This window comes from Terrapene carolina, unplaced genomic scaffold (assembly GCF_002925995.2).
Source record: "Terrapene carolina triunguis isolate 2854851 unplaced genomic scaffold, T_m_triunguis-2.0 Scaffold67, whole genome shotgun sequence".
NCBI lineage: Eukaryota > Metazoa > Chordata > Testudines > Emydidae > Terrapene > Terrapene triunguis.
This window is the reverse complement of record NW_020664418.1, coordinates 11,999,906-12,020,184: the sequence shown is the minus strand read 5'-3', so window position 1 is coordinate 12,020,184 and position 20,279 is coordinate 11,999,906. Positions and strand designations below refer to the sequence as shown.

The 20,279-nt window shown below is 48.2% G+C and overlaps 1 protein-coding gene across 1 annotated transcript in view; it reads left to right on the top strand.

Annotated features, from left to right (window-relative positions):
- The window catches only part of LOC112113969 (mucosa-associated lymphoid tissue lymphoma translocation protein 1-like), a 59,938-nt gene that overhangs the window by 14,766 nt on the left and 24,893 nt on the right, over positions 1-20,279 (top strand). The window contains exons 6-11 of the mRNA XM_024210456.1: positions 164-190; positions 2,051-2,254; positions 11,214-11,391; positions 15,169-15,243; positions 17,568-17,695; positions 18,946-19,077. Coding sequence (XP_024066224.1) covers positions 164-190; positions 2,051-2,254; positions 11,214-11,391; positions 15,169-15,243; positions 17,568-17,695; positions 18,946-19,077 — 744 coding nt within the window. The remainder of the gene's footprint in view (positions 1-163; positions 191-2,050; positions 2,255-11,213; positions 11,392-15,168; positions 15,244-17,567; positions 17,696-18,945; positions 19,078-20,279) is intronic.

Genomic DNA, 20,279 nt, shown 5'->3' with positions numbered 1-20,279 from the left:
CCTGGCCTTGGGCTTCTCACCCTCTCCACTGTTCTGTGTCAGAGCAGAGTGCGGAGCTGTTAGATCCAGCTTTACATTGGGGGAAGGGGGCTGTTTAATCAGGGACTGTTGGTGTCAGACAACTTTGTGCTTGGGGGTTGATTTCCTCCCTGTCTTTTTGCAGGTACATGTCTGGCAGATCCATTTTTTGGTGAGTGCTGTGTTTGTCTCTTCCTGTCAAAACAAACCTGTGTCCAAAGTGCAATGAAGCTGTAACTTATTTTGATTGAAACACTCCTCCCAGAGGACCCAGCGCCTCTCCTCTGCTCTAACAGCGCCTTGGTGCATTTGTCAAATACAGCTGTACAAACAGACCACACCAGACACCCCTCCCCCATAGCCAGCATGTACCATCTCACACCACAGTCTCACAGATAAAGTAGGAAACATCAGTTCTTTGAGTGATTGTACATGTCCATTCCACTGCCGGTGTGCATGCTCCCCGTGAACCAGGGCCAGAGATTTTTCCCTTAGCGGTACCCATCAAAGTGGCACATGCGTCCTCAGCAATCTTATGCTGTTGCACAGTGGTATAAAGGGTGGAGCTGCTTCTGACCACTCTTAAGTTCCTTCTCCACACCCATGACCAGTAGTCAGAGCGCCTGGGCTTGCTAATGCAAGTTTCTCCCTTTATAAAGTTAGTGGTATTCATTAGTGTTAGATTAGTGTAGGTTTTCTGAGTTATTTTTTCTTGGAGCATGAGTTCCCCCTTACTCACAGGGTACTGATGCCTTGTACCAGGGTATGCCTCAGTTGTGGTGCACGTGTAGAGCCTTCTCCCATGTTCCACCTACCTGAAGTGCCTCAATGAGGGTCATATTTGAGGCCACTTCCAGATTTGTAGGGACTTCAAACCCTGAACGAAAAAGGGCACGGTGGTGAGTGTGTATTCCATCCTCCTGCAGGACAGAGGATTTTATCCTGCATACGCCTGCACTATGACGTTGCCAAGGTGCCCTCTCCACGCAGTGTGGCAGCACTCCGCAAAATCTCAAGCAGCTTCCGCAGCTTTTTTGGACCAAGTACCTAGAGCAGACATTTGTAGAGCTGCAACTTGGTCATTGGTACATACCTGTACTACTCATTGTGCTATATCTCAGCATTCCAGAGACGATGCCAGGATGTGCAGATCTTCAGTCATTGTTCAGGTCGACTCCGAAACCCACCTCCAGAGTGAAATGCGTGTGAGTCACCTGAAGTGGAATGGCCAGGGGCAATCACTCGAAGAAGGAAAAAAAACGCTTATTAACTTGTTCTGTAATTGCTGTTCTTCAGTAACTGCTGTCCATGTCCATTCCATGACCCACCTTCCTCCCCCTCTCTATTGGAGTCTGTCCGGGGTGGCTCCACCCACAGCAGTATGAGGAGGTTGAGGATGCATGCGCCGCCCTGACAGGTAGAGCTAAGGGGAAAATCTCTGATTTGGGTGCACTGGGCGCGCACACGCCTGAGGTGGAATTGACACATGCAACACATCTCAAAGAACAACAATCACAGAACAGGTTAATAACTCTTCTTAATGCCCCTGTGGGGCAAATCCAGAGCACAATGGCCAGCGGAACTAGCTGGGTCAGGCCCTGGGGTAGATGCATGGGGCAGGGTGCAGGAGTCTTTCCCCTGCAGAGCCCAGTCTGTGGCCTTTGTGCCCTCACCTTTCCTGTGGCTTCTCTGGCCTTTCTCCACACTACGTGCTGCCATGCAGGGAGGAGAGTTCTGGGCCATGCGGGGAGTTCAATGTACTAAATCCTACCATCCTTATGTAGTGGGACTGCCCCTGTTCAGCCCTGACTGGGACGGGGCAGAACGTGTCCCCAAAATGAGCAATCAGACCTCTGCTTCCCCCACCCCCCTTCCTGGACTGCTTCCCGATCAAACAGCCTCGAGGAGTCCTGCAGTTTATGTATAACATTGATTAACCAGCAGAACCCATTCCAGGAGCTTTGAATGCTGGTAGATCAATCTCCTTGCCTAGACACTTACATCTTTGCTTGTCACTTGATATTTCTGCCAGCAACAGACAAGGTTGCACTTTTGGTGGGCAACAACCATTACTGGAATCATCCGCACCTGATGGCTCCCATCACTGATGTGTTTGAACTCAGCCTTCTCCTAAAGCGACTGGGATTCCGGGTGGTCTCCCTCCTGGACCTGAACAAGGCGGAGATGCTGATAGCTGTCAATCATTTCCTGCAGCTCCTGGGGAAAGGAGTCTATGGTAAGCATTCCAAAGCCACCTTCACCAGAGTACAGGCCAAGCAGACAGCCACCACGGGCAGCAAACCAGAGAGCGGTTAGCAGTGGTCATTATTATTGCAGGGGGTGTGGCAGTGAGCCCTGTGTTAAAGGTTGCCTTACATTTTCTTTATACAAATTGTTCCGATTGTTGGGTGTTTTTTGGTTTGTTTGGGTTATTATTTTTTAAACTCTAGATCCTCTATGGTTTGCAGCAGGATTTTCTCCCATCAAAATACTCTTTGGCCCAGGGGAAGATGCACTGGGCTGGGAAGCAGGAGACCAAGAAATCACCATTCTTCTACAGATTGGTGTTAATCACTGTGCCCTTGTCACGGACTCACAGGCCCCGTGCTCTCTTGACTCCGTATGGTCCCTGGGAGGCACCCCCTTCAGTGTGACAGCCCTTGTCAGGAGTCACACTCACTCTTGGGGGTTAAGTCCTGGGCTCCACCACCTCCTGGAGCTGCACCTCTCTGAGCTTTCAGCATGCCTGTTTCTCTCCGTGAGTCCCTTCAGGGAGTCCACTTGCTCTGCACTCTTGGGGCCTCCACACCCAGAGGTAGCAATGCAGCCCTGATTTCTAGACTGCAGTGACTGTCAGCCAGCGTAAAACAGAAGCATTTACTGAACATCTGAACACAGCACAGGACGTTCTCAGGGCCGTTGAGCCTAGAAAGTCCCAGTACCATCCAACTGAGTCTGTCTCAGTCCAGGTGGGCTCAGGCTGCTCTTTGTCCCCAGTCCAGAAGCAACCTTCTTCCAGCCGACCATCCTATATCCACCTCCCCAACAGCCTCTCCTCCGTCCTTTGTCTTCTTTCCTAGACAAACAGATCACTGGGGCCCTCTCTCCTCTGCCCTTTGTCCTCCCACTGGCCAGAACCAGCTGGTTTCCAAGCTGGGGTGGGTCTCTGGGTCACCAGTTGCTACGTTCCACTGGGGTCCAGGCTGCTAGGCGAGCTCACACCTGGTCCTCTGCAACAGCACACATACAAACCATTAAAACAATTCCCTGCTTCATCACAGCCCTTCACAAACCTATGCCACTGAGAAGTTACATGAGCTGGGAACAGAACCAGTTCCCCTATGGTAGCCCCAATTCTTAGCCACATTTTTGCACTTGGCTATACTGTCAGCAAAACAGGGCTAAGCATGCATATTTAACCCACTAGTGGCTGGTGCACAAAGTATAATAGTCGTCTGCTGCTTGTTGATGGAGGTAGCCCTTTAGCTCAAGTCATCCAGCTCTGTGGTGTAATGTTGAAAGTTGGGGGAGCAAACGCTGCTTATAATGGGGCGGGGGTTGTGCTGTACAGGAGATCAGACAAGATGATCACAATGGTCTCTTCTGGCCTTGGAATCTGTGAACCCAGCCCCCTTGTGTGCATGCATGATGATACAGTTTCTAAATATATGATCTCAGACTATTTTTTTCAACAGGCCCCCTGCCTCATTCAGAGCAGGCTGGAGCTGCTCTGGGGATGAATTAGGGCAGTGTAATGAAGGAGGCTGTTGACTGTAGGATCTCTGCCTCATTGGTTGGAGAAGTTGAAAGGTGTGTAGTGAATTTAGCTAAGGTGTAACTGCTACCCAGAAGAACTGGGATTTATTGCCAGCTTTGCCACAGAGCTCCTGTGTGGTGCTAGGAACTCATTTAAACCACAGTTTTCACAGCTGGACACTAATTGTCAGTTCCTCCTTTTCCGGGTGCCCATCTTGAGACACCTGGTGTTTGGTTTGCAGAAGTGCTGCAATTGAAGTCAATTGGAGCTGCTCTTTAAAGCTGTAAAGTGCTACAGAAATGCTCAGACCGGGAAATGCAGTCCTTTGGTGTCTCAGTTTGGGAACCCAAAATTAGTGGACAATTTTGGCTTTAACCCCTCTATGTCTCAGTTCCGCATATGTAAACTCATGCTCTGTTATCTCATGTGAAGGCAGTGAAGATAAATTTATTCGTGTTTGTGAGGCTGTCACTATGGTGATGAGCACTAGAGAAAGGCCCGTGAAGCAGCTTATCATTCCATATTCAGTGCAGGGTTTGCAGGGTGTGAAGCAAATAAAGCTGGGGCCACATATTAAATGTTGAGGATAAAAGAAATATCGAACAGCTGTCTCGTTCCCTGAACCCTGTCCATCCTGTGCACTGAATGAGGCAGCAGTTGTGTGAAATGGATAGTATGTGATTGCCATAGTTACAGGACTAGCTGAGCCACTGTCCTCTGCCAGCTTTCCCTGAGTGCACCCCGTCATGTGTCAGGCCTCCTGCCTGCACCTCTTCTGGGGCAGTTCTCCCACGCTGTCTGGGCCCCAGGCTACAGAACAGTGACTCCACAGTGCTTACCCAGCAGGTTGGACTGGGTTTGGCACCTACAGTTCTTCCCTTTGGGAGTCTGTGACCAGTGACCAGACAATCTGCTTACACCACAGTGGTGTTTATTTTAACAATATGAACAAAGCATTTAGAGAAAAAGGATTATAAAACAACAAACCATCTACACATATCTATCTTACCTAGAGGCTTCCCATCCTCATTAGGTCCCTGTGTCTCGGTCTGGTTTTCCCCCCTCTCTTGAGACAGAGATCCTTTTTAAGCTGCCAGAGTGCCATTATTTTTCTGCCTTCCCTTTCTTTGGCCTTTCTGGACAAAACTAGTTTTGCAGGTTGGTTGGGGAAGAGGAAAAATCTTCAAGCTCATAGTTCAGGCTTTGTCCATGATAAATCTACTAGTGTTTGCTGAGGGGTGGCTTATCTTGAGTTACTCATTTCTCTGCCTGCTTGTTTTTTCCTTACAGCCCATAACACTAACCAATGTACCAATACAGTCATATTGTAACATCCCAATAACCAGGTCAACATACAGTATTCATCAGTTACTACAGAACAGCTCCAGTCCATCACTGTGATCATGTAATTAAAGATTGGATCATAACTGAGAGGAGCATAGACTTATTGTGGGGAACTGGTCAACCTTTAGGTTGACTGGCTCTCATCCACTGCCCTCCAAGATTCTGGAACCCATGGTGCTGATCGAAAGAAATGATCAATACAAAAATGAACTTTCCCTCCAAAAACAGCAGTGTTCCAGTTCAGGTACCAGCTATGGTCAGGCTGTAGGAGCAGGTCTATGCACCACCACCAGGGAGGTCACAGAGTTACCTTTACTTTACAACCTGATTTCTGAGAAGGAAACATCCAAACCAAACGTCCCAGTTTTATGTGTTTTATTAACTAAACTAAATAACTTAGCAATAGCATAAAATACATATAAACCAATCAAATTACAAGAATGTGAGTTAATTCATATCGAATGAATCTAATTATCAGGTTGATTAACCCATGTGAATAAACAATTCCTTATAAACTCTGTGTCATAATTTGGAAAGGCCACAGACTTATTTAACTATCAGCTCCAAAGTAACAGGGCATTATCAGTCTCAATGCCAATCAATATATTTAGGTTCCAGCCGAATAGCTAATACAAGGAGGGTAAAATCACTGCAATTCTGATGCCAATTAAGGTTGCCTGCCCAAATTATTGGCTATCCAGTCTCCCCACACACAACGTAAGGTTACAATGAAATATTCTAATACAATTCAAGATGACTCAACTTGTTACATATAATGTTCAAATGACGAATTTAGGTGAAAATCACATGGTTTCTCAGGATTAAACATACAACTCCTACCCCTGAAATATATGGATGTGTGATCTTTTAGGCAGCAAGGTTGTTTAACCTGGGGCTGGTAGATATTTGAGGAACTATTCTATAGGCTCCATTCTCAAATAGATTTTGTGGGTTCTAGCCACACACACACACTGCTCCCTACTAACCATCTGCTGGAGATTAAAATCAAGTGGTGGAATGCTGAGGTACAGGCATCCCGCTACTGCCAATGTGAAATAAAACTAAACACAAAAGGTTGATACTTATGCAGGATAGTTTTATGACTTGTGGTTTCGATCAGCTTTAAGAAGCTGGTACGTGGTTGAAAAGATCAGCCAGTGGTCTTATTGGCTCCAGTGTTTAATGTCAGCCGACTTGTTGGCTGGTTAGAGGTCATTTGCTTGTAGTTGTCAAATCTTAGCTGTTGCATGTTGCTGGACTCATATCCATGGAGGGGTGAAGAAAGCACAGGTTTCTTTGTCAAGTGTGGTCCCATTGCATAGCCAGAGGCCAGTATCCAACAGAAGCCAGAAGCAAGCCAGCAGCAGCATCAGGGCTTCTTCCTTTCATTCAATTTTTGAAGATGGTGGCCTGGCTGGTTCCTCCCACTTGAAACTCTTCTCAGAAGCTTCTTGGAGAATCAGAATGGGGCCTCCTCTTCTGTGGTAACTGGTATCACCCAGTGGGGTCTGATTAGGTCCCCTTGTTGCAAATGAGGAATCTCCCCATTCCAGTAACTCTGGGCTTGGAAAATCCACAGACCAAAAATCTACCGTCAGTCAGTCAATCTGCAGGTGTGTAGGTATTTTGAGATGTTTGAGGTCATTGGCCAGTCCACAGGCGTTATCTCAGCCATCCTAAAAAAAGTCCCAACTCAAAGATAATCTCAGAAATACAAAGATAGCAAAATGTTGTAAGTGATAATACAGGAATGCACCAAGCATACATATACTCAGCCATGGCCAGAGAGGGGCAGTTCCTGTTTTACAAACAGATGTTTGTAGCTTCCCCTTTATATTTTGGTACTCAGCAGCTCATCTTTGAACAGGATTTTTTGCCACACAAAATCTGGGAGAAAGGTTAGACTTTAACTTGGGTAGAGTAAAAAGATATTTTCTTCCTAAAATCACAATTTTGGGGTTCAATTTTTATATGCAGGCATATCTGCCTCACATAATGCATACACACAAGGCGGATGAATTACAGTTGCATGGGCAACATAAATCTGGCATAAGGTTGATTTTGCAACTTTAATACCATTATTTTAATGTAGTTTATATTTATATATTATATTAAAACACATTAATGTTAAGGTTGCAAAAGGAAGCACTCAGAAGTTAGGAAATGCCAGAGTCCAGGTTGCCTGTGCAAATTTAATTCACCCCCTTGTACATATGCATGGTGGTAGAGTCTTTAATTACATGATCTTGTACTATGTTTTCGACAGCACCCCTGCCTCATTCAGTGCACAGGATGGACGGTGTTTACTGAATGGGTAATTCAATATCTCTGTTTAACCTCATATTCAGTTTGTGGGCCCCTTCCTTATTTACTGCACCTGATCCAAAGCTTTCACTGCATACAGAATTCTTCATTTCCTCATGGGCTATCCTGTGGTTCTCTCATGGCCTCTGAATTCTTTACAAACATTAATGTATTTATCTTCATGACACCTCTGTGAAGTGAGGGACTGGTATTATCCCCATTTTATACATGAGGAACTGAAGCACAGGTGATGAATTTGAGAAGCCTACAGCCTTATGTAGCATTTTATATCACTTTACATAATCAGAGCACAACTCCCATTGACTTCAGTTACAGTTGTTAGTGTTCGATACCTCTGCAAGTCAAACCATCGGTGTCTCAAGTTGGGTACCCAGAAAATGAGAAACACACAGAGGCCACCTGTGAAAATTGTGGCTTAAGTGACTTGCCTGGCACCATGTAGGAATTCTGTGGGGACAGGAGGCAATAGAATCCAATTCTCTAGGGCAGCATTCAACTCTCCTAACTATGAGCTCATCCTTTCTGCAGTCCCCTGCCTCATGCACTACACACCTTTCAACTTCAGCAACAACTGAGGTAGGGTCCTATAGACAACAGTGGCAGTGGGAATGAGGAAAAATGGTGCAGGGGTCCTATGGAAAAAATTGTGTGTGTGTGTGTGTAATTATAGACTGTACCATCATGCATATGCACAGGGGAGGTGAATTAAAGTTACACAGGCAAGCTTAATTCTGGCATTTCCTAGCTTTTGAGTGTTTGACTTGCCAAACTTTAATAATGTTCTTTTAACACAGTTTTTTATATAATTTCCTAGGTTTTTTAAAAACATAAAAATTGAAAACAAAAATTCCATCCCGTGGAATGATGCTGACCCCCTCACAGGTCATCAGCAGCGTTAGGATCTTGAGAACCAAAGCACAGTTCTCCTTCACTAGAGCTAATGGAGTAACTGGGAGCAGTAGAAGGCTTTTATCTTCTCTGTGGAGCAGCCACTAGAGAGGGGTGGAGATACGTTTTGCTGGTGGGCTTCACAGCTATATGTTGAGACTCAGGACTAATGGGTTCAGTTCCAGTTAGGGTAGTGTTCTCTAGTGGTTATCAGGGTTGACAACATTGTATTTCAAAAATATAGGACAGACCTCAGATGTCCCCAGTCTTAACTTGAACCTCAGGGTGAGTTCTTCTCCTCCCTTGTCCTTCCTAGGGAATCTCTCTCTCCAGCTCTGGTGCTGCAGAGACCTCAGGGCCTCAGGTACTGGGCTGGGCAGCCATTGTGGCTTCTGTCCACATTCTGTACGGGGCGCAAGCTGAGTCAGCAGCTGCAGTTGCTGGTTTCCACCTGCTGCAGTGCTGTGCACTGCCGGGGTAGGGGCTGCAAGAAAGCGTCTGGACTCGGAAGGTACACCTAGAGGAGGCTTTGCTGTGTGTGTGTGTGTGTGTGTGCAACTTTCAGCAGGGCCTAGAGATGGAGGGGGAGCTGGGCCAAATCTGAGTGGCATTGCAATCCCATGTGCCAACTGGCAGCACTTTGCAAAGAGAAGTGCTCAAGCCCTACTCCGTCAGGGATTCAGGTGCCAGAACAATGCTTCAGACCACTCCGGCAGCACTACACCCCTGGTGGAAACGTTGGATAAAAGGCATCCCAAACTGATATAGTACAGGCCGGGCAATTTTTTTATTTAAATAAGGGCTGACCCTTATACATCACTACCCCGATATAACGTGACCCGATATAGCACGAATTCAGATATAACGTGGTAAAGCAGCGCTCTGGGGGGGCAGGGCTGTGTGCTCCGGCGGATCAAAGCAAGTTCGATATAACGTGGTTTCCCCTATAACGCGGTAAGATTTTTTGGCTCCCGAGGACAGCGTTATATCGGGGTAGAGGTGTAATGCGAGATTGTTGGCAACCCTGCGTGGTTACAGACCCTTCTGCCCCTGCATCTCCAGCCTCTTCCTGTCCCTTTCTGGCCCTATTCCATCATCCCCACTGCTCTCTCCCCACCCTCCAGCTCCTGCTTCTAACCCTCCTCTTTCCCCAGCTTGTTTCTGCCCACCCCCCAACGCTGCAACTGTTCTCCCTCCTTGCCTCCCCCTGACCTCACTCCTCTTGTGTTTAAGTCAGGGGGCTTCCTCCTTCTCCTCCCTGCTGTCTGGGGGCCAGCAGGCAGAGCATTGAGAGGATAGGAAAGTGGTCTCTCTGCTCTCAGTTGTAGTGCCTTCTGTCATAGCAGCCCCCTCCCCCGCCCCCCCAAGCTGGGAGGAGCAATTGTAGGGAAAGTCCAGCTCAGCCCCAGCATGGCATCATCTCAGTCGTTCTGTGAGGATGGGGCATTTGCCATCTGGTTGGCACATAGATGCTGTGACGGGCTGGAGTATGCACTAGGATTACTTTGGGGAAGTTCTCTGGCCAGTGCGATGCAGGAGAGCAGACTAGGTGATCACAACGGTTCCTTCTGGCCTTGGAATCTGCAAATCTATCCTCCAGGCGGACAGAATCTTTGGTATGTGCAAACTGATTTTTCATACACTGAAACTGAACAAATGTGGGTAGAGTCTCATGAGGGCAGCAGAAGGCACCTCCCTAACACCAAGGTGACCATGTGCCAAATGTCAAGTCCCTGCTCCAAAGCATGGAGGTGCTAGAACTCCTCAATGAAATGGTTGTAATCATTTTTTTTAACATGGGAAAAACAATGTATTTTTCCGCAGCCTCATTCTCAGAAACAGCTGAACCATTTTAGCTGAATCGTCCCAGAAATATTCAGCTTGAGGCAAACACTTGGCATGGAATATTTTAGCCCAGTTATTGGCAAAGTTATAAGCATCTGAATACAGGTTCTTATAATGGGAACTGTTGGGCAACCTTAACTATAGGCAGCGCTGCCTATTATTCGATACACAGAGCTGTAATAAAGAAACATTAAGGATGCAAAATTAATTTAGTTCCAATTTGCTGCCTAATACAGTGGCCCTCACTTAAAGGCAAAGGTTAGAAGAGCTGATGTGCTAGTTTCTCTCCTCCACCAAGATCCACTCAGCACAAGAGGTGGGGGGGCGCCATGCATGAACTGGTTACAGTTCCCTGATTCCCAGGTGCAGCTACTCCTGCCCCACCCCTGCAGCTCCAGAAGTTCTACTGAACTGAGGAATGAAGTGACGAGAGGTGACTGCTTTCAGATGCTCAGGTCCCCAGAAGGGAGCTGCAATCCATGGATGGATTTGTCCAGTCAGGAGGAGCCATGATGAAGGGTGTCAGCAGAGACTGTGGTGAGGACAGGTTTAGGCTGATACTAGAAAGGGCTTCTCTCAGAGTTGTAGGACTTAGGACAATTGGCCACAAGATGGTGGGGGAGCAAGGTAGGTTAGACCGACAATCAAACGAAAGCCGGGTTATCGACACTTCACCCCATTAATGGTGGGGTGAAGTGTCCCCACCATTAATGGGGGAACAACACACCTGATTTGAGGCCTCACAGAACCTCTGAGGAGGGGGGCGAGTTGTGTTGTCACATACCCGTTCTGAGGTGTTGCAGCGCCCGGGAGAAGGAGGTGGGCTCTGGTGTAACACACCTGCTCTGAGGTGTTGTAGCACCCAGGAGCACAGGGTGGTCTGTGATGTAACACACCTGCTCTGAGATGACATAGGACCCCAAGAGGAGGGGAGCGGGTTGCCCTGGTAACGAACAACACTCTGCGTTTTCCATGCCTCTTGGCGCAAAGCCTGGCCTCTTCCCATAACTCTCCCTCTCTTGTCCATGGTTTGCAGCTGTATTCTACTATGCTGGGCACGGATACGAACATTCTGGGAGAAACTACATGGTCCCCATTGACGCCCCACAGCCCTACGCCCCTGAGAACTGCATCAGCGTGCAGAGGATCCTCCAGAAGATGCAGCAGAGGCGGACGGCCCTCAACCTCATCCTACTGGACACCTGCAGGAAATGGTAGGCTCTGTTCCTTTCCCCCACCTCCCAGGGACAGTGGGGTTAGCAGTAATTGCGTTCACGACCAGAGGGGAGACAGGGAAAGAACCCATGACTTTGGCCCAGTTCAGCTGGCTCCTTTGGCACGGGCCTAAAGTTCATTGTGTGAGAGGTGGCCATTGGCTTCTAAGGCACTGCTCACATGATTAAAGCTACACACACTCAACTACTGTGCTGAATCAAGGCCTTAATTAAGAGATAATGACAGTGAGCTTAACTCCAGGCCCATTGGAGCCCACAGACGCCTCTGGCGTGAACGCTCCTCAGCAGGAGAGTAAGCTGGACAGTACCTTGTCCGAGCAGACCCCTTGCCCGAGCATTTTGTGAGAGCAGGTGCTGGGCGGGAGCTGTAGCCCTCCCATGGGTGCCACAAGCCCTACCATCCTCCCCAGGACTGTGACACATAGTAAAAAAGAGGGACCATTAAGGCAAGCACTGATTTTCCCTTCAGCCTCCCAGGAGGCTGCCCAGATCCGGGAGGCTGGGTCTTTCCCTAACACCAATAACCATGCCTTTCAGATTGATGCATTTTAGGATTTATGTCCCAGATTAGATTAAATGGCGCTTTAAACACACATTAGGTTGTTTGTTTCCCCCCATACCTTTTCCCACCATGGCAGATGGCCAGTTCCTCTGGCTGCTTTGCAGCGCACCCCAGAGTAGCGCAGCCTCACGCTTCACGCACTCAGATTCCTGTGGTGATATGGGAGCTGCTCCTCAGAAACAACCAGCAGCAGCCTCCAGCAAACAGCAAAAGGCTGTGGGTTTATTTTGCCATTGATGGGTAATCAAACCCATGTAATGTGTCAGAGGTGTCATCAAATAGGTCCTTTGTTTACTATGTGCTTGGACCTGGCTTAGGCCTGAGGCCGTCACTATGTAGCTGCATTAATATCTTTCGATTGTAAGGTTTCCTCTAGCTCCCATTGCCATACTATCTCTGTGCTGCTCAGCAAATTGCTGAGGAGTTTTCTGCCCTTTTCCCTCCCCTGGCTGGCTGTAGGCAGTGATGTGTGTAGTGCCCCTCTCCACCGGATTACCTCTTTTAGCACCGGTCTCCTAACAGGTTTTGTTGGACAGGCCTGGGTTCTTCTGGATCCCACCTCCAGCTCAGCAAGGTGTAACTTCTTTATTTTCTTCCCATATGCAATTATTTGGTGGTGCCTCCACCCCCCTCGCTCCTTCCAGACTGGGTCAGCAGGGCAGCTTGGGAGGAAAATTGTAACCACAGGGTAACCTCCACTTAACTTGCCAGATAGTTGGAGACTCCCAAGAAATAACACAAGCACACACAATAACTTCAACACAGTAATTATATTAAATAGGAAAGAGAACAGGGTAAAACAGGGTTACTGATAATACCTGTGAATTTCCCCAGTCATGAGACCTGATACAGCAAATGTAAAAATTAGTGTCCCATTGGTATGCCTACTTGTAGGGGCCCTTGATTACCTCTGAAGAGCTTTAGTGCCTTCATGCTTTGGAGCAGAAACATGAAATTTGGCAAGGGGGTGGTCCTGGGGTTAGAGAAGAGTCTTTTGTTGTCTCCATGGAAATCCATCCAGATTTGGCCAAATTGTAAGCCACAGAAAATCACCACTTGCACATTTGAAGTAGAGCTTGTTAAAGGCTTGTTGCTTAAATCTGTGATCATTCCATCTGCACTGAGCATGCTCCCTAGCAGGGCCAGTGTTAGACTCGCTGGGGCCCAGGACAGATACTAAGGAGTGGGTCCCCACCCCGCCTCCCTTACCTGCTCACACATTGGATTTCTGCAACATTTCTGAAGCTGAAGCCCTATGTGTAGCAGTGCCATAAATAGTACATTAAAATGAACCATTTGGTAGATGCAGTTCCCATTTGGGTTTTAGCCTGTACGCATCACTGAGATATCTGAGCACTTTGGGATCTTGGGACTATGGAGATCAGGACAAAGTGGGCTGTCACTATTGGGCTACCTTGTGCCAGATTCCAGTTGTACTTGTACCTGCTTTACACAGATATCGCACCATTGAATTCAGTGGAATTGCTCCTGGTTTACCCTCACGTGAGAACACAATTATTGTCTTGGCATTTCTAGGGTATGTTGCCTAAGACAAATGGACATAAATCTCCTCCCACCTACATGGCATGTAAATAATTGAAGCCAGTGAGCTACAGTGATGTAAATGAGATGAGAATCAGGCCCAGTGTCTGGGCGCTAACCCTGCCCATCATCTCCATTGCCAAGGATGTCTCTGTTCCGTCATGCTCTGGAAACATGTTCCAGCTGAGCCTTGTCCTCAGTCAGGGCAAACAAACCAGAATTGATTTTTCCATTCCCATTACTAGGCTGGCTGTTCTGTAGCTGTGTGTGTGTGTCTCTGTTGCCATCTGCAAGCTGCTTTGCACCAGAGCAGCTGAGCATAGCCCATGGATTAGACACACACTGCACGCTGTGTGGGGCCGGTGAGGGCTCTAGCCAATTCTGGGATATGACGTCTTGTTGTTCCTCATGTCTGGAATCCTCTAGCCACTCATGTGTTTGTCTGGAGCAGCTGAGGGCAGATAAATCTATCCATTCATTGATTTTATTTAGAAATGTACCTCATGCCTGTCATTGTCACTTCTGGGTGTGTTTGAAAGGTAGGTGCAAGCCAGACAAACATTGCCATCCAGTGGCCCCCTCGTTCCTGGTAACAAGTTATAAACAAACAGCCTGCTATCTGCTGCTGCCTCCATGAAACAGGGACATCTGTACCTCCTCCTCAGCAGGCCACATCACAACGGAGCAGATAACACTGCTGCGGACAGTACTCTGGGCCTGGCTCTGATCTCCATTCCACACGTGCAAACTGGGAGTGACTCTGCTGCACTGATGTAAACCTGGTGTAAATGAGAGACACCCAGGCCCTCCCTATGCACAGGTATCTTCAGTGCCCAGAGATATTGCATAAAGCTAATTCTTCCCCACTAGGCTGCAGATAGCAACCTCCTGTGCAGACCCCGTGACTAACACCATGCACAAAGGATCTCTTAGGCACTTTGTGGTGGAAGTCAGGCCTTTCACACCAAATCAGCCCTGACACCCTTTACCTGATCTTGGAAATTATGGGCCAGCTCCTTGGCCACAGCAAGGCCACTCTGCACTGCAGTGGCAGCAAAGCAGCCCTGAAGCTGCCCTAATAGGACAGTGGGGAATTCCTCTGCATTGCGGACGGCTGGCTGGCCTAGCCAGCTCCCTGGGGAAGAGAAGAGGTGTGGGTTCCAGCAATCCTCGCCAGTGTAGTAGTCCCGGGGGGCCAGTATGAACCAGTATATGAGCTGTTATGAGTCCTGATGCAGCTCTACACTATGCTGGTGGAAAACCAGCCCCAGGATCAGAGCCCCAATTGGCTGCTTTCCAGCTGCACCCTCAGCTCCACCCAGGAATCAGTCCTACAGATTTCAGCCAGACATTTTCCCCTTTGCTCAGCCCCGGCAGCACAAAGAGCCCAGGGTCTGGCTGGGCTGGGGGAGCTCTCAGCTGTTGAAAAGACCCCATGGCCATTGCTACACCATCCTCCATGGCTTTCCTTGCAGGTAAGTGTTTGGAAATTGGGTCTGATGTAATTGTCAAGTGCATTGCTGTCACTCAGCAGACGCCATTGCGTTGAACGTATGGGTTCTGTTTGTGTCCAGGGACGGGGCCATCCTGTAGGTGTATGAAAGCGAATCCCCCTTCACCCAGTTCACACTGTTACATCCTTTCATGTCTAGGTACAACCCGCAGTGTGCGCTGTCGCAGGTGCAGCCGCTGGAGCCCTGGGGGAATACGGTTTATGGCTATGCCACGTAAGTATCTGCTGATTGCTTATGGCTGGAGACCTTTGGCACTTCCCAACGCTGTGGCTTGAGGCTCTTGCTTCTGCGGGGCTGGAACTCTGGCCATCAGATCAAGTGTCATTGACAGGGGGAGGTGCTGAGAATGCCAGAAGCTGCAACGGCCCTGTCTCCATTTGCCAGCTAGTACTGCTGCCGCTGGACATCCCTAGTGCAGACAGGGCCTGTCTCTGATCTCTGGTTCTCACACTTTCTCTCTGGCTTTCCTGATCTGTACCCTCATCTCTCCCTACAGCCCTGTGCTGGCAGCAGCTGTGGCTGATCCACAGTTAAGGTTGTCAAGTATCAGGGGGTAGCCGTGTTAGTCTGTATCCACAAAAACAACAAGGAGTCCGGTGACACCTTAAAGACTAACAGATTTATTTGGGCATAAGCTTTCGTGGGTAAAAAAACCACTTCTTCAGATGCATGGAGTGAAAATTACAGATGCAGGCATTATATACAGACACACGAAGAGAAGGGAGGTACCTCACAAGTGGAGAACCAGTGTTGACAGGGCCAATTTGATCAGGGCGGATGTAGTCCACTCCCAGTAATTGATGAGGAGGTGTCAATTCCAGGAGAGGCAAAGCTGCTTTTGTAGTGAGCCAGACACTCCCAGTACCTGTTCAAGCCCAAATTAATGGTGTTAAATTTGCAAATGAACTTTAATTCTGCAGTTTCTCTTTGAAGTCCGTTTCTGAAGTTTTTTTGTTCAAGTATGGCTACTTTTAAATCTGTTATAGAATGTCCAGGGAGATTGAAGTGTTCTCCTACTGGCTTTTGTATGTTACTATTTCTGATGTCCAATTTGTGTCCATTTATTCTTTTACCTAGAGACTGTCCGGTTTGGCCAAAGTACATGGCAGAGGGGCATTGCTGGCACATGATGGCATATATCACATTAGTAGATGTGCAGGTGATGGTGTGGCTGATGTGGTTGGGTCCTCTGATGTAAATATGAGGGACAGAGTAGGCAATGAGGTTTGTTACAGGGATTGGTTCCTGGGTTAGTGTTTCTGTGGTATGGTGTGTAGTTGCTGGTGAGTATTTGCTTCAGGTTGGGGGGCTGTCTGTAAGCGAGGACTGGCCTGTCTCCCAAGGTCTGTGAGAGTGAGGGATCATTTTCCAGGATAGGTTGTAGATCGTTGATGATGCGCTGGAGAGGTTTTAGCTGGGGGCTGTACGTGATGGCCAGTGGTGTTCTGTTATTTTCCTTGTTGGGCCTGTCGTGTAGTAGGTGACTTCTGGGTACCCGTCTCTCTCTGTCAATCTGTTTCCTCACTTCCCCAGGTGGGTATTTTAGTTTTAGGAATGCTTGATAAAGATCTTGTAGGTGTTTGTCTCTGTCTGAGGGATTAGAGCAAATTCAGTTGTATCTTAGGGCTTGGCTGTAGACAATGGATCAACTCTGGTTCTCCACTTGTGAGGTAACTCCCTTCTCTTCGTGTGTCAGTATATAATGCCTGCATCTGTAATTTTCACTCCATGCATCTGAAGAAGTGGGTTTTTTACCTACGAAAGCTTATGCTCAAGTAAATCTGTTAGTCTATAAGGTGCCTCCGGACTCCTTGTTGTTTTTGTAGTTAAGATTGTAACACTCTTTTGTTGCCTAAAATCAGTGAGTATTTGTAATGGAGTCTCTCCCCACAACCCAGGACACATCCAGCCTGAGCCGCAGGATCCTAAAGTTAGACACAGAGCTGGCTGTTCTGGATGGCAGCTCCTCCAACAGGGCTACAATTGGATAATTCAATTGCCACACCGTGGAGCAGTGCACAGGGCACCCCATGAGTCACTGAACTTTTTCCAAGGCCAGGAGATCATTGTGGGGGGAGATTTTCAGAAGTGCTGAGCTGTCCTAACTCTGCCCCTGAAACAATACAATGCAGTTTCATTTTCATTAAAACAAGTCTCTGTATTACACTAAAATGCTGCAGATACGCCCAGTGGCTCACAATGCAACCAACAACAGAAACTACAGAAAAGCCATCAGTTCGATGCAACCTTATAATTAGAGGACCAATACTCTGAAGCAAATACAGGTGCTCATGTTCCTTCATCCAAATGAGCAGCATATTTACTCCAATTTTTCAGCCCCTTGAGTTTGCAAGGATTCTGTATTGTTCCCCCAGAATTGGCAATTGACTTTCCGGGATCCTTCTTAATATGGCCAAAGCAATAACTCGGCCAATAGAAAGGGAATCCTGAATCAAAGTGAGTCTGTGGGGTTTCTGGGTGCTCCTGCGCCATGTCAGTGTGGCAAGCAGCTGAGGGTCGTGTGCTTGCCTTCGAAGGAGTGAAGATGCCGAAGCCTATGAAGTGCAGGATGGGGAGTTCAGCTCCGGGATCTTCGTGAAGTATCTGAAAAAGCACATTCTGCAGGAAAAGAAAGTGACCCACGTGCTAGAGGATGTGTTGGAAGGTAAATATTGCACCGGAAGCTGTTTAGTTAAAGCTGGAAGCTACTTGTTCCAGGTAGTAAAGGTGAGGTACAGTCATTGATCAAGGATTCTAAGGAAGAGGAGATGGAACAAACAGACAAATGAAAGGCCAGTGAGTCTCCAGGCCCAGACAGTGTGTCCAAGAGCATCAGAGTGAAGGGGCCAAGCTACTAACAAAATCCATCTCTTGTTAAAGTCAGTGAGAATGCAGGGGGGTGGCCAATGTCTCTTTCTTTACAAAAGGCTCTAGAGGGGATCCTGGGCATTAGAGGCCAGGAAGCCTCACATCAGAACAAAGTACACTGGTTTCATTAGAACAACAAACCACCTGGGTGAAACTGGCATGCTGGGTATAAACCAGCACAGCCTCTGCAAATGAAAATCCTGCCTTTGCAGTCTACTACAGTTCTCTAATCATGGCAACACCAAAGCAGGGACGAAAGGAGAACCAGCTGATAGCATTTACCCAGTCCTTCAAAAACCCATGGCAAAACCCCTCGCAAGAGGCTATTAAGGAAATTAATTAATTGGGTGTAGATGTGACAAGTCAGAAATGGGCAGAGACAGAAGCAAAGCATAGAAAGGAATGGTCAGTGTTCCTCAAGGCACAGGGGTAGCAGTGGGGTCCCCATACTAAGTCTGGTGCTGTTTGACATATTTGTGAATAATCTGGAGAAGTGAGGTGGCAACGTTTGCCGATGACTCAGTGGCAGTTGAAATCCAGTGCGACAAATGTGAGGTGAGGAGTGATCTGAACTCTTCATTCACATTGCTGGGTTCTCAATGGACTGAACTCACTCGGGACAGGGACCTGGGGGTTGCCGCAGGCAGCTACATGAAACCTCTGCTCAGTGTGCAGGTGCGGTTCAGAAACCAAACAAGATGCTAGGATGTGTAAGGAATGGGATGGTGAATATTCCAACACCCTAATATTCCACCCTTCGCTTGGCTCACGGGTGCAGTACTGCTCAGTAGCTCATAGACTATACAGTGTGGGGTTCTGAGTTGGGCCAGGAGAGTGATGGGGCGCAGCAGGAACTGTGTATGTGGAGAGACCGGAATGGTTGCAGGCATGGTGTGAGCCAGGCCTCCCATTTAGGGGGAAGATTCAAAGGCATGAAAAGGAAGTGGGCTCCCAAACCCCACTGACTCTCAGTGGGAGTTGGTTGCCTCAGCACCTTTTGTGCCTTTTCCCTTTGAACCATTCCTCAGGCAGCTCTTTCTCCCCCAGATATTGGCCGGGACCCCTTGGTAACTGGGAAGCAGGTGATGGAGATCAAGCACACTCTGAAGGAAGCCCGGGCGCTGACAGACCCCGTCTGCACTACTGGGCCGACTGCGGAGCTCTGGGGACACAGCCATGGTAAGAGACCAGTGCAGAGCCCTTAGCCACGCGGTCTCAGGCAAGGTACATTAGCATCTAGCCTTTTAAATATGTCTTACATCAGTAGTTCAAAATGTTATATTTGGGTTTCCCTGCTCCTGCTTCACGCTGCGCCCTGTTCACAGTCACACTGCCCCCCATAAGGGAGCACCTCAGGGTGCTGCTTCTCTGCCACCCACTCCAGGAGGGGGTCCAGGCCATGGAGAGGGCTAGCAGAGCTGTGGGAACCATTTTGGGAAGGAGTTGGGGTGGGTGAATCCAGAGAGGGCTGCTGCTGGGGTCTGGGCGTACGGCACGGAGTGAGGTGGGGGCCTAAGGGTCTCTTTCCATAAGAGTCAGATGGGGGAGAAGGAGCATCAGCACCCAGGGTGTGGGGAGCAGCAAATAGAGGGGAGGTCCCGCTGCCACTGTTGAGCAAGAGGCTTTTCCTGGCAGGTTCAGGCCCTGCTGTGATTGAAGCAGGAAGCTTGTGAGGAGGTGACTCAGCTGCTGACTGAACGCTAAAGCGATTCCTGTCCAGGGAATTATAGTGGAAATAATGGGATGGGGCAAAGAGAACAGCAGCAGCAGGGAATTTGCAGAATGGGAGTGGCAGGCTCAAAAGAGGAGATCAATCCACTGGTACCCAGTGTAGCAGGCTGGGTCAGGGCAGGTCACAAGGAGTCTCCCAGGGATCACTGCCCAGCCATGGCCTCGAGCCAGCAATTTACAACTATACATACCTTCTCACATTGCAGGGGTAACTCAAGCACTGTAGGCAGAGAAAATAACAGATGGTACAGGAGGGGCACCCTCTCAAAATGTGATTGTAAACAGGGAATCATCATCAAATGGGTGTGGTTCTAGTGGGGTCCCACAGGGATCAGTTTTTGGCCCTACGCTATGTAACATGTTTATCAATGACCTGGAAGAAAACACTGCTAAAGTTGGCAGATGACACAAAAATTGGAAGAGTGGTAAATAATGAAGAGGACAGGTCTCTGGTACAGAGTGATCTGGATTGCTTGGTAAACTGGGCGCAAGCAACCAATGTGCATTTTATTACAGCTAAATGTAAATGCATATTGTGACATACCAGGGTACAATCCAGACTAATGAGCAGCTGTGTCACCCCTGCCCTGCAACCTTGGGTGCCTCTGTTTGCCAGAAGCTGGGAATGGGTGACAGGGGATGGATCACTT